The sequence below is a fragment of the Nilaparvata lugens genome, chromosome 1, assembly GCF_014356525.2.
Source record: "Nilaparvata lugens isolate BPH chromosome 1, ASM1435652v1, whole genome shotgun sequence".
Lineage (NCBI taxonomy): Eukaryota > Metazoa > Arthropoda > Insecta > Hemiptera > Delphacidae > Nilaparvata > Nilaparvata lugens.
In genome coordinates, this window is record NC_052504.1 from 77,580,128 (window position 1) to 77,593,076 (window position 12,949).

Here is a 12,949-nt window from a genome sequence, read left to right on the forward strand (position 1 = left end):
GTAATTATCCGCCATTTTTTCCGCCATCTTGAATTGAATTTCTTATTGTCGGGTCCTCATGGTATAGGGACCTCAAGTTTAAAATTTCAAGTCGATCGGTTATCGACTCCAAGGAATGGAGTTATCGTGTTCACAGACATACACACATACACACACACACATACACACATACAGACCAATACCCAAAAATCATGTTTTTGGACTCAGGGGACCTTGAAACGTATAGAAAACTTGAAATTTGGGTACCTTAATTTTTTTTTGGAAAGCAATACTTTCCTTACCTATGGTAGTAGGGCAAGGAAAGTAAAAATCTGCTGTGGTGCACTCACACAACTTTCCTTGCCGTTATGAAAATTGATCACCTGACGTTAGTGCTCCCGCGCATCTCAAGTCTACTATTCAAAGATTTGAGCCAGCTGGTGACAGAGTAATAATGCTGGAGACACACAAGGTCAGCTATCTCTTCATAGTGAATCATTTAATAGAATCAACAGTTGCCAACAGTTTGCTTTTGGATAAACACATTTTTAGTCATTATCCGCCATTTTTCTCAAGAATATTACGGAGCTCCTGAAATTTTCCCAGAAATGAAACTTATGCCAGTTGATAGGGCTTAAAAATAGCTATCCATGGTATGAATTTGAAGAAAATCGTTGGAGCCGTTTTCGAGAAAACCATGAAAAACATGGTTTTTTAGTCATTTTCCGCCATTTTTCTCAAGAATATTACGGAGCTCCTGATATTTTCCCAGAAATGAGACTTATGCTAGTTGATAGGGCTTATAAATAGCTATCCATGATATAAATTTGAAGAAAATCGTTAGAGCCATTTTCGAGAAAAACGTGAAAAACATGGTTTTTTAGTAATTATCCGCCATTTTTTCCACCATCTTGAATTGAATTTTATTGAATTTCTTATTGTCGGGTCCTCATGGTATAGGGACCTTAAGTTTAAAATTTCAAGTCGATCGGTTAATTAGGAATGGAGTTATCGTGTTCACAGACATACACACACACACAGACCAATACCCAAAAATCATGTTTTTGGACTCAGGGGACCTTGAAACGTATAGAAAACTTGAAATTTGGGTACCTTAATTTTTTTTGGAAAGCAATACTTTCCTTACCTATGGTAGTAGGGCAAGGAAAGTAAAAATCTGGTGTGGTGCACTCACACAACTTTCCTTGCCGTTATGAAAATTGATCACCTGACGTTAGTGCTCCCGCGCATCTCAAGTCTACTATTCAAAGATTTGAGCCAGCTGGTGACAGAGTAATGATGCTGGAGACACACAAGGTCAGCTATCTCTTCATAGTGAATCATTTAATAGAATCAACAGTTGCCAACAGTTTGCTTTTGGATAAACACATTTTCTCGAATTTCGAGCTTATTTTCAATTTTAGGTGGAAATGTTGCTGAACATTAATTGTAGAGATTTTCATGCTCAATGTTTTCCACTCATTTTTTTTTGTTTAAATTGTATCTGAAGCCTGATAGTTGGGAATCTACGATCAAACTTTGCATAGATGGGGCGGAGCTCCTGAAATTTTTACAGATATAGGACTGGTGACAGTTGATAGAGCTCATCAATGACTATTTTAGGTATAACTTTGATCAAAATCGTTGGAGCCGTTTTCGAGATAATCGTGAAAACCCCTGTTTTTGACAACATTTTCGCCATTTTAGCCGCCATCTTGAATCGCATTTGATCGAAATTGTTCGTTCAAGTCATTCCGTTAATTGGGAGATGAGATATCGTGTACACAGACGCACATACACACACACACACACATACAGACCAATACCGGAAAACCACTTTTTTGGACTCAGGGGACCTTGAAACGTATAGAAATATAGAAATTGGGGTACCTTAATTTTTTTCGGAAAGCAATACTTTCCTTTCCTATGGTAATAGGGCAAGGAAAGTAAAAAGCAGTCGTCGCTTTGCACAGAATCCGCCTAGGAATAATTGTTAAAAACTAAACAAGTTTGATTGTGATTTGCTGTGTAGGACTGAACGAGTGTGATTGATTTTGTAGGCGTGGCAGTTGAGATTCACGCACCTGATTGGCTACGGAGGGAAGTACTACTCGTACCTGATGAGCAGGGCGGTGGCCAGCTGGATTTGGCAGTCGACCTTCAAGGCCGACCCGTTCAGCCGGGAGGCGGGGGAGCGCTTCCGTGAACAATGCCTCAGTCATGGCGGGGGGAAACCACTGCGCCTCCTGGTGTCCGACTTCCTGAACCGCGATGTCACCCCCACCAATCTGGTTTCGGCTCTCATTCAGGATTTGGACGCCGAGTCATCAACGCTCAAAAGCGCGCAGGATATTGCTTAGAGAATTTGTACAGTTCACCTTTTTCGTTGTAAATGTTTGTGTTGATTAAATCGAATTTATTGATTCTAATATAGTCATTGTAGTCATTTGTTCTCTCTAAAAGATGAAATCCTCCTCTTAGTCATAGGGGACCAGAAGTTTAAACGCTAGCGCTTCCGTGTTAGAAGATGTGGTGTAAAGATCAAATGACAGAGGCTGAGCGCCTGATTTCAAATTCACAAATAATCTCACTTTGAATGAATTTGTTACTTTGAAAATTATTTGACATAAGCTAAAACGCTAGTGCTTCCATAGAGAATATGTAAACTTTTCATGGAGAAATTTTGCCACCAGAGATCGCGTAAATTGATTCTTCAGCCCACGGTCTATAAATACAAAGGTATTGTTCAGCCAACTTCTAATCCCTACAGCAATGCTTTTGCTTCAAATGTGAACAAAAGATGTTGATAAAAGAAGTGGGTGTTTGTGATGAGAGATGAAAAGGCACAAAGTGGTCTCCAAATCATCTAAATAACGGTGGTGGATTAATTATATGCTGTTCCAATGGATAAACGAAAGCCTGGTTAAAATAAAACAAAGTTTTAGAAATGGAGTAAATTAATCCGAAATAATTTTTTTTTTTAATTTAGTATTTTATTAACAATAGTGTTTATTATTCAATTTGCAAGTATTGCTTATTAACAATATCTTGAAGAATTTATTCTCAAAATTTCATGACTTCAACTGCTAATTATTGTGAAATGGTCATTTGGAAAAATTGCAACTTGGAGCGCTCATAACTCAAAATGTGAGTAATAAATAATATAGAACAAAATTCTACCGGAATTTATTCCATTTTGATAACTTGATAGTGCATCCAAATCGAAAATTTTGACCTGTTAAAAAACTTTAATATAAAAAACTTGAAATATATTGAGAATTAGTCAATCAAGGGTGTAAAACTAATAAATAATGAAACAATCTATTCGTTCAGTTGAACTTTATTGGATACAATTTTAACAATCACTCAGATCAAAATAACTGTTTAATTATACGATGTATCTAATAAAATACAATTTAAGGCTGTCAATTGTATTTCTTTTTGATATTACATTAGCTTAACAATAAGTATCCAAGTTTTTGAACGACATATCACAATTTCCAATTACTACACAATATGGTTGTATTGAAGGGATTTGGTCAAATAAATACATTAAAGATTCAAGATTTTAGATGAAAATGAATATTGTTCTTGCTTAAAGCAGAGGAGAGTTAGTTAGAAATCTTTTGGACCGGTAACTATAACATTATCACATGATGTAAAAAAATAGATCAAGTAACTTAATTTAGATTTTACCAAGGAATCTAGAATATAGATTCCAGATTTCTTGGGTTTTACCATCAAATTTCATTGGCATGAGAGATAGGTCTTGATCTGATCCACTTATTTCAGATGTAATAGAAATGCAAAAGTGTAGATAATAGAAGGTTATAGCCTATTAATAATTAAAACTTTCAAATAGATGCATACTTGTTATAAATTGTAAGTTTCATTATATTGAGGAACTTGAATGTTCAACAAAATTAGAAAGATGCAGCACTACTGTATCAGTCAAGATTGATGTACTTGATTTTACATTTATAGACTACATGTGTTTATATGAATTGTTAAGGAAGTTACAAAAAAATATTTAAATTATTGTTCAAATCCTAGTGAACTATTTGAAGCGTTTATCAACTAGCTAACTAAATTGGAAAAATAAATGTTTAACTCTGAAAGTGAAATTGATCAATAGTAGCAGAGTTTGGGTGAAAGATGATGATAATTTTTACGAATAGTGATTAAAACCAATGTTTTCTATGAATACATTCTTAATTTTATTTTTAGATAGAATATTTTTGATTGTTATTTAAATTTACTGGGGCAGCGAGTTAATTTATAGACATGAAATTACAATGCATAAAAATACAATTCAAGGCTGAAAATTGTATTTTTATATAAATTTATCGTAATAGTTTATTGAAATTGTCTTAAGGTATTTTCTATTGATGTATTTACATAAAAGTGTAAGACATTGTTATTTGATAATAATTCTGTAGTATTAAGAGAATAACACACTGAACAATAAAATATAAATGGCTATAATCACATAATTATGAAAACTATTTACTTGATCATATTTAGTTCAATTTGAAACCACAAAGATAAAAATCACAAATAAAATGTATCCCACTCTTATTAGGCTAAATCAATTAATAAACTTATAGAGATGAAAAGAAAGTTTAAAAAATATCAGTTACATAGAAAAATCAATGCTTAGTAATTATTAATTTTTAACTACAACCATCAATACAGAGTTGGACAGGGAGGTATGGATGATTTGAAATAACATATACACACTAATTTTTAAACGAAATTATAAATTTATTTTTTTAGTGTGTACCTTGAATGTTGCAATTTTAAAAATTGAAGAGGAAAAAATTAAAACATTGATTATGTACGAAAAATAACATCTGTTAAATGCTGTCCGTTTTTGTCCATACACTCCTGTAGACGTTGTGAGAAGTTGTTCATACTCCTCTGAAGCATTGCACGTGGTACCGCTCGAATTTCTAGTGTTATTGTTCGAATCAGGGCTTCAAGGGTTTGTGGTTTGTTTATGTAAATACATGCTTTTAGGTAGCCTCAGAAAACCAATTATTGGCCCTTACTTTTTTCGAGAAAACGGTCGATCCGTCACTGTCAAAACGGATCGTTATGCTGCGTGAATTTTTCTGCCACAATTGAGAAGACGACGTCTCAACTGTATGGTTTCAACAAGATGAGGCGACATGCCATACATCGAGAGCAGCTATGGAATTTATAAGGCAGACCTTCCCTGGACGCCTCATTCGTTGCGTGGAGATGTGGAGTGGCCTCCTCGGTCACCGGACCTGTCGCCTTGTGACTATTTTTTATGGGGCTACCTAAAAGCACGTGTATAAATAAACAAATCACAAACCCTTGAAGCTCTGAGTGGAACAATAACACTGGGAATTCGAGCGGTATCACGTGCAATGCTTCAGAGGAGTATGGATAACTTCTTACAACGTCTACAGGAGTGTATGGACAAAAACGGACAACATTCAACAGATGTTATTTTCGTACATAAACAAGGTTTTTATTTTTTCCTCTTCAATTTTAATAATGGCAACATCAAAGTCCACACTAAAAAATAAATTTCGAGTTTTGTTTATTGTGTAACTGTTATTTCAAATAATCCATACCTCCCTATCCAACCCTATATTAAGTAAATTAAATTCAACCTCTGATTTCAAAGCAACTTTCACAACAAATTACTATATACTAAACCGGTTTCTCAATGATCACAATTATTCAGTCTCAACTATTCTAGCAAGATAATAAAACAAAGCAGTTCTTATTTGTAGGAGAGTAACAAAGAGTTTGTTACAGTACCGCCAATTGGCCATTAATGAAATCTTAGAAACAAACCAACAACTTTGGTGAAGTATACAACAAAGTATATACATAGTATATACAACAAAGCAAACATGGCATACTCATTTTCCATAGGTCTTAGGCCTTTCACACTTTTTTTAAAATACCTCAAGCACTTTACTGAGGATACCATCTTTAACCATGATCTTTTTCAAAATTATCAGAGAACGAGTAACGAATGACCCGTGGAGTAATGATCTAACTGAATTATTTCTGAACAAGATATTTTGTTCTGCAGTTGGTTGAGACTAATAGAGTAATTAGCCAAAAAAGTGCATCTTCATGCAAAAAATAATTCTGCAATTATTTACTCTTATTACAAACCTCTTATTTCAGTTAAAAAATAATTTCTAAAAAAATGATATATTTTTCAAATGAAAAACGACAAAAATAACAACCTTCTTGATGCAATCATAATTATTATAATGCCAATATTTATGATAAAAATATACTTCAACCATTCCCAAGTTTACAGTACTTTGGTACAGCACAAAGAGTTTAATAAAGTAAAAATGTGTAATTATGGAAAAAATAAACCCAACACATAAAAACTTAAGATACCTGGTTATAAAAATGATGTTGATCAAAAAATGTTTGTTCAAATAGGGGTTTGCTTAACCCCTATAAGTGAATAAATCAATCAGAATTCAAATATAATCCATAGATCAGTCACAAGAATAAAGGACAGTACTTTGTACATAAACGGCTTAACTTATACTATTATTGTACGCATGATGTTACCTATAATATTTATATTATCTATGACATTATTTATTAATGAGAACATTCCAATACTATATGAGCATGCATTATTTTAAAAATATATAATTTTGGATGATACTGCTGATGATGATTAATCCATAAATAGATTTAATAATAAATATAAGGTCTGACTTCAAAATATAAATATTGATGAATAAAAGGCTCCCAATATAGATTATGATTTTCAATCACAGATGTAGTATCAACTTTTATAATCACATTAATATAGTTATTACTCACTGTTCACGATAAAGTATTGAAGTATTATTACACACTAGAAACATTAACACTTTACAATGTATAATCTGATTTTTTTTTCGATTTTCAAAAAGTAGGCAATAATAATTTTTGTAATACATTTTTTTATGGATTGACGAAATAAAAGGTCATTATAAATAATTATTGTAAAATAATTTACAGTATTCTAGTGTGTTAGCATCTAGTATCTACTGTAATTTTCTACTAATTTTTCAATTTCTATGAATGGGACACCATGGATTTTATACATTAGGACTTCAACTCCAACGTGTGATAAATAAAAACTCAACGTAATATTCGTCAAGTTAAGCATCAGACTCATGTATGTCAATGAATTAAAAAAAATATATACTACAATATTCACGGTCATGTCTGAAAATAAAGTGAGAGATTAGTGATTAGTGTCTGGAAATAAATTAGCAAGACATACAAAAGTTCACAGTCACTTAATCCATTACTTTATGTCAAAAAATTCAATAAAATAACAAAACCTATGACTTTAATGCTGGGCTGCACCAACCGAAAACAAAATTGCGTGGTGCAACGTATATTAAGCATTGTCTCTCTGTAGACAGATGGCTCAAATGACAGAAAATATTGTAGTCAGAAGTAACAAAATACTACAAAGTTTTTAGTATTAAGAGATTAGTGTCTGGTAATAAATTAGCGAGACACTCAAAAGTTCACAGTCACTTAATCCATTACTTTATGTCAAAAAATTCAATAAAATAATACCTGCGGCTTTAATGCTGGGCTACACTAAAGTTACTATATAAAGTAACTGTAGGCTACACCAATCGGAATCTCGCGTGATGCAATGTATATCTCTGCATAGAGAGATGGCTCAACCAGAATGAAAATTGAGATTTCGCGTGGTGCAACGTATCTTGAGCATTGCCTCTCTACAGAGACGTGGCTCAAATGATAGTAAATATTGTAGTCAGAAGATGAAATAAAATTAGTTTTAGTGGTGGGTCTAATTATGATTGGGGAAAGTGAATGTGAAGAGGATGGTGGGGTCGTCCTTGTAGAGCTGGTTGCCGTTGAGGTGTTTGATGACTTGTCCGGCGAGGAGTCGATTGCCGTACTGCACGGCCTCCGCGCGATCCTGGCACACGTCATTCGCCACCAGCCACGTCACCAGGTCGTGGCCCGTGAAAGTCTGTCGGTAGTCCTTCATCACCCACCTGCATCACAACAAACATACATCGATTTACAGAGAGCAACTGGCGGTATGCAACTGGTCGACTAGAGGTGCTTTTGAGTCACATGTAAGGCTGGGCACACACCAGCTACTCAGACAAGACTAGACATGATCAGACACAATACTTTACATAGTTGTTTATGAAGCAGCACACACCGATTAGTCATTGCAGTTAGACATGTCATAAGCAACTATGTGAAGTATTGTGACTAAACGTGTCTGATCATGTCTTGTCTTGACTAAATGGTTTGTGCCTAGCCTAGCTAGTTTATAAGCCTGTTCATACACTGTGCTTTTAGTAAGTTTATTTCCTTTTCCTGCTTCAACTCATTTTAATATATCATTGTTTTCCAAGTTTAAGTGATTATTGAGTGCAACATTTTGATTGAATACAGTTGGTAACTTGCTTACGATCAAAGTTCTAGTTTATACATTCTTGGATTGGTACACTCAGACTACTTTTTTCTCCATGGTCATAATTATAATATAATTATAGTGTTTTGTACAAGTAAATTAATTGACCGAGCGAAGTGATGTCTAAGATTCAAGTCGACGGTTTGGCATTTCTCTTAATGTTTAAATCTATGAATGTTTGAATGTTTAAATTTTTAAATGCTTATATGTTGCGCATTTACGGCAAAACGCGGTAATAGATTTTCATGAAAATTAAACAGTTATGTTCCTTTTTTAATTGCGCGTCGACGTATATACAAGGTTTTTGGAAATTTTGCATTTCAAGGATAATATGAAAGGAGAAAGGAGCCTCCTTCATACGCCAATATTAGAGTAAAAATCTGGGGCCTGTTTCATAAAAATTTAGAAGTCCTGTAATACAGGAACAGCTGATTTTATCGGCTATATTGAGCATGTAATTGGAATGGTGATTCTCCTGTATTACAGGACTTGTAACTTTTATGAAACAGGCCCCAGACTATAGAACTATTCATCATAAATCAGCTGACAAGTGATTACACAGATGTGTGGAGAAGCCAGTCTATTGCTGTATTTCCATAAGGTCTTTAGTTTCAATCAGGTACTTGTGGATGAGAATACTGCGTGAGGTCTACTGTTCACAGAACTACTAGTAAATAATTGTTGAAGTGGAAACATAATCTTATTTTTGGTACATTTTGTTCATTAAAATTCGCGAGAGGAACAGTTTCGAGCTTAGCCTGTTGTTCTCTTCCCAACATTAAGTGATTCGTTACTTTTTGAATAGAATACGTGTTATTTTTGAAGTTGCCAGTTTAGTGGTCAGTATAACAGAATCGAAGGAGGAGAGGAAGTTGTCGTTATCAAAACTAAATAAACTCAATATTTTGTTTTATAACATATTATTAGTACTGACATAACAAAAAAATGTACAATTAAATGCTGATGGCAACTAGTTTTTAGCATGAGGTGACTGGAGAGACAATAGTTTCCATATAATCGTGTTGATATAGTAGCCGGAGCAAGACATGGCTCCCATCTACCTTATTATCACTTCACTATCAACGACACATTCAACTTTGTGTGTCATGAATGAGCAACTCAAGTTTGCGTAGCTTTTAAATCACCAAATTGCTCTCTATGTTGCTCGCTAGGAATTTATGGCTTGAAGGAGTTAAAAAAAACACTCAGGGAATTCCTTATTGTATTGTGTCCGTACAGGTTAGCAGACTTCCTCGTTGAATAATGTTTGATTGATGTATGTTATGTTGAAATATGGTAGATATTAGATTAAACTTTGACGTGTCATATACTGCGGGATCGTTGCTCCCTTAATGCAGTTTAATAATTGTGACGAACAAGAAAAGTAAAGTAAAGTATGTGCGCAGCCTTAAATCCTTTGGCTATTAAATTATTCATTTAATATTTAATTACATCATTATATATTATTAATTTCATGATTTTATTTGGCTATTACATTGGACCACCAGGCTGGGTCGCTAGTGGAACATCAGAGAGTCACTAGTGTTGTGTTTAATAATTGTGACGAACAAGAAAAGTAAAGTAAAGTATGTGCGCAGCCTTAAATCCTTTGGCTATTAAATTATTCATTTAATATTTAATTACATCATTATATATTATTAATTTCATGATTTTATTTGGCTATTACATTGGACCACCAGGCTGGGTCGCTAGTGGAACATCAGAGAGTCACTAGTGTTGTAAAGCATATTCCAATAATAAATTGTGCAATGGCCGAGGGTATTGATAGGAGTAGATTAGACTCGATAGGACACATGAGAGAAGAAGTGGAGTCAAATTGGCAAACTACAGGTGATAAAGGTAATGAAAATGTATCTGCTGAGCTAAATGAAAATGTCTCGCTATTGTTAGGACAAAAAACTCAATTTGGTGCTATGATGAATATGAGTACATCTAGTTTAAACTATTTAGTTCAAAAAGGAGAGTTGCCAACCTAAAACATTTTAAACTGAATAAAGACAAGAAAACTAGAATTAAGAGTTATAGAGTAAAAAATGTGAATTGTAAACTAAAGAATGGGTTAGTAATCTTCCATCAAAACATACAGCATTTGGAGTCTCGAATTGATGCACTAATTATTACATTACAGGAAAACAAACCAGACATAGTTATTGTGACTGAACATAAATGAAATGAAAATGAAATTCAAAAAATTAAAATACCAGGATATTATTGTAAGTGTTGGTATGTAAGGAAGTCTTTTAGGGGGGGGGGTGGAGTATTGATATTAGTATCTGATAAACTAATCGAATGCAGAAACATCATGACTAAGACAATAAATGTTATAAATGAAGATAAGATTTTTGAGACATGTACAATAGAAATAGAAATATATAACAAGAAATATATTGTAGCTGGATTTTATAGAACTCCATCAGAAAATATTGAGATGTTCCTGGAAAAATTTAATCGATTTTTAATAGAGATCTGTAAGATTAATAAAAATGTAGTAATAGGAGGAGACTTCAATGTCGATGTTTTGAGGGAGGGTAGAAAGAAAACTGATTTTATCAATGTAATAAATATGCATGGATTAAAATATACCGTAGATATACCCACTAGAATAACTGACGCATGTGAATCGGCAATTGATAATTTCATCACCAGTCTTAACAAAAGGGATATTCTTGTGGAGTGTTTAATTACGGCACTATCGGATCACGATGGGCAAATTTTCAATATATTAGATGTAAATAATAAGCTTAAAAGTAAAGGAGTGATGGATGAAGTGAAGGATGATCAAATTACTTGTTTTAAGAATGACCTAGCCAGAATAGACTGGACTGAGCTTTATTTGAGTCCTGCTGAGAGTAAATTCACTTATTTTTACAATTCACTGAAGTATTATTTTAATTGGCATTTTCCTCTAAGTAGAATTGTGAAGAAGAGGCTTAAAAATAAGTGGATTGATGTTGAAGTTGTCAATGAGCACGAAAATCTCATACAAGCTAATAGATTATTTAGGACAAATAAAAGTGATATCAATTTGAAGGAAAATTTAAAAGCTCATAAGAAACGCTTTAGAAAAACTATTCAATTAAAGAAAACTAAACACATTGAAGCTAAACTAAAAAATTCAACAAATGTAAATAAAACAATTTGGCATATAGTGAATACCGAGACACAAAACAAAAATGATAAGGTTTGCAAGAATATTTTACTCAGGAATAACAATTTAGTTATAGATAATCCCTATGATGTCGCAAATATGCTTAACACTAATTTTGTAGAAATGGTCGATACTCATGTTGTACCGAATCTAAGCAAATCTGGCACACCAATAAATGATAAAGAGCTACATATCACAGATTTCAAGTTTATCTCCAAAACAATTGATGAAGAGACATTGTCCAATATCATCGATTCAATTAAACCAAAGTGGTCAGCAGGGTATGATGAAATTCCCATGAGAATTATAAAAGAAGCTAAATCATTCCTAATTAAGCCTCTGCTACATGTAATTAACGCGTCACTCATACTTGGTAAGTATCCAGATGAACTAAAAGTATCAAAAGTGATACCAGTGTTCAAAAAAGGAGATCCTTACGATCCTTTAAATTATAGACCTTTAGCAATTCAACCTTCAATAGCAAAATATTTGAAAAAAGTATGCTAATACAGCTTATTAATTATTTTGAAACAAACAAATTACTAGACACGGAACAACATGGTTACAGAAAAAACAGGTCTACAACGACTGCCTTGATAGAGTTTATTGAAAATATTTTAGAGAATTGGACAAAGGGTACAGCATTGTTGGCACCTTCCTAGATTTAACAAAAGCATTTGACTCTGTAGATCACAGAATATTATTAAAAAAACTAGAAACTTATGGAATTTGTGGAAAAGAGCTCAACTGGATGGAATCATATTTGGTGGGTCGAAGTCAATATGTAAATATAAAGTATTATGATAAAAATAAAGTAAGATTAAATCTAGTTTAAGGTACATGAACTACTCTGTTCCGCAGGGATCTGTTTTGGGGCCATTTTTGTTCCTCTGTTATTTGGGGGGATTACCAAAATATGCGAAAGATGTAATTGAAAATACTAAATTTTTTATGTACGCTGATGACATTAGTTTAAGCATATTCGACAAAGATTTGGATATAATCGAAGAAAAATGTAATGACACAATATTGCTTTTAAAAAACGTTTTAAGTAAAATGAACCTTTTATTAAAATAATGATAAAACGAAATTTGTACATTTCACCTGTAGAAATCCCAAAAGAAAAAGTACACTGAAGCTAAATAACCTAAATAACATAACATTTTTAGGCGTAGATCTAGATAACAAACTCAATTGGGAAGAGCATGTATCAAGAGTATGTAAAAAAGTAAGTACAGGAATATTTGCACTAAGAAGGCTGGCACCCATTTATAATTTATTAACTTTGAGATCCGTGTATTATGCCACTGTCCACTCTCATATTT

The 12,949-nt window shown here is 33.2% G+C and overlaps 2 protein-coding genes across 2 annotated transcripts in view; one reads left to right on the top strand and one right to left on the bottom strand.

The window, feature by feature from the left end:
• LOC111049265 (mitochondrial intermediate peptidase) overlaps positions 1–2,409 on the top strand; it is a 29,799-nt gene extending 27,390 nt beyond the window's left edge. The window contains exon 12 of the mRNA XM_022335300.2: positions 2,040–2,409. Coding sequence (XP_022190992.2) covers positions 2,040–2,339 — 300 coding nt within the window. The 3' untranslated portion in view covers positions 2,340–2,409. The remainder of the gene's footprint in view (positions 1–2,039) is intronic.
• Positions 2,410–3,303: 894 nt separating this feature from the next.
• Positions 3,304–12,949, bottom strand: part of LOC111049273 (integral membrane protein GPR155-like) — a 36,328-nt gene continuing 26,682 nt past the window's right edge. Inside the window, exon 13 of the mRNA XM_039440982.1 lies at positions 3,304–8,024. Coding sequence (XP_039296916.1) covers positions 7,814–8,024 — 211 coding nt within the window. The 3' untranslated portion in view covers positions 3,304–7,813. The remainder of the gene's footprint in view (positions 8,025–12,949) is intronic.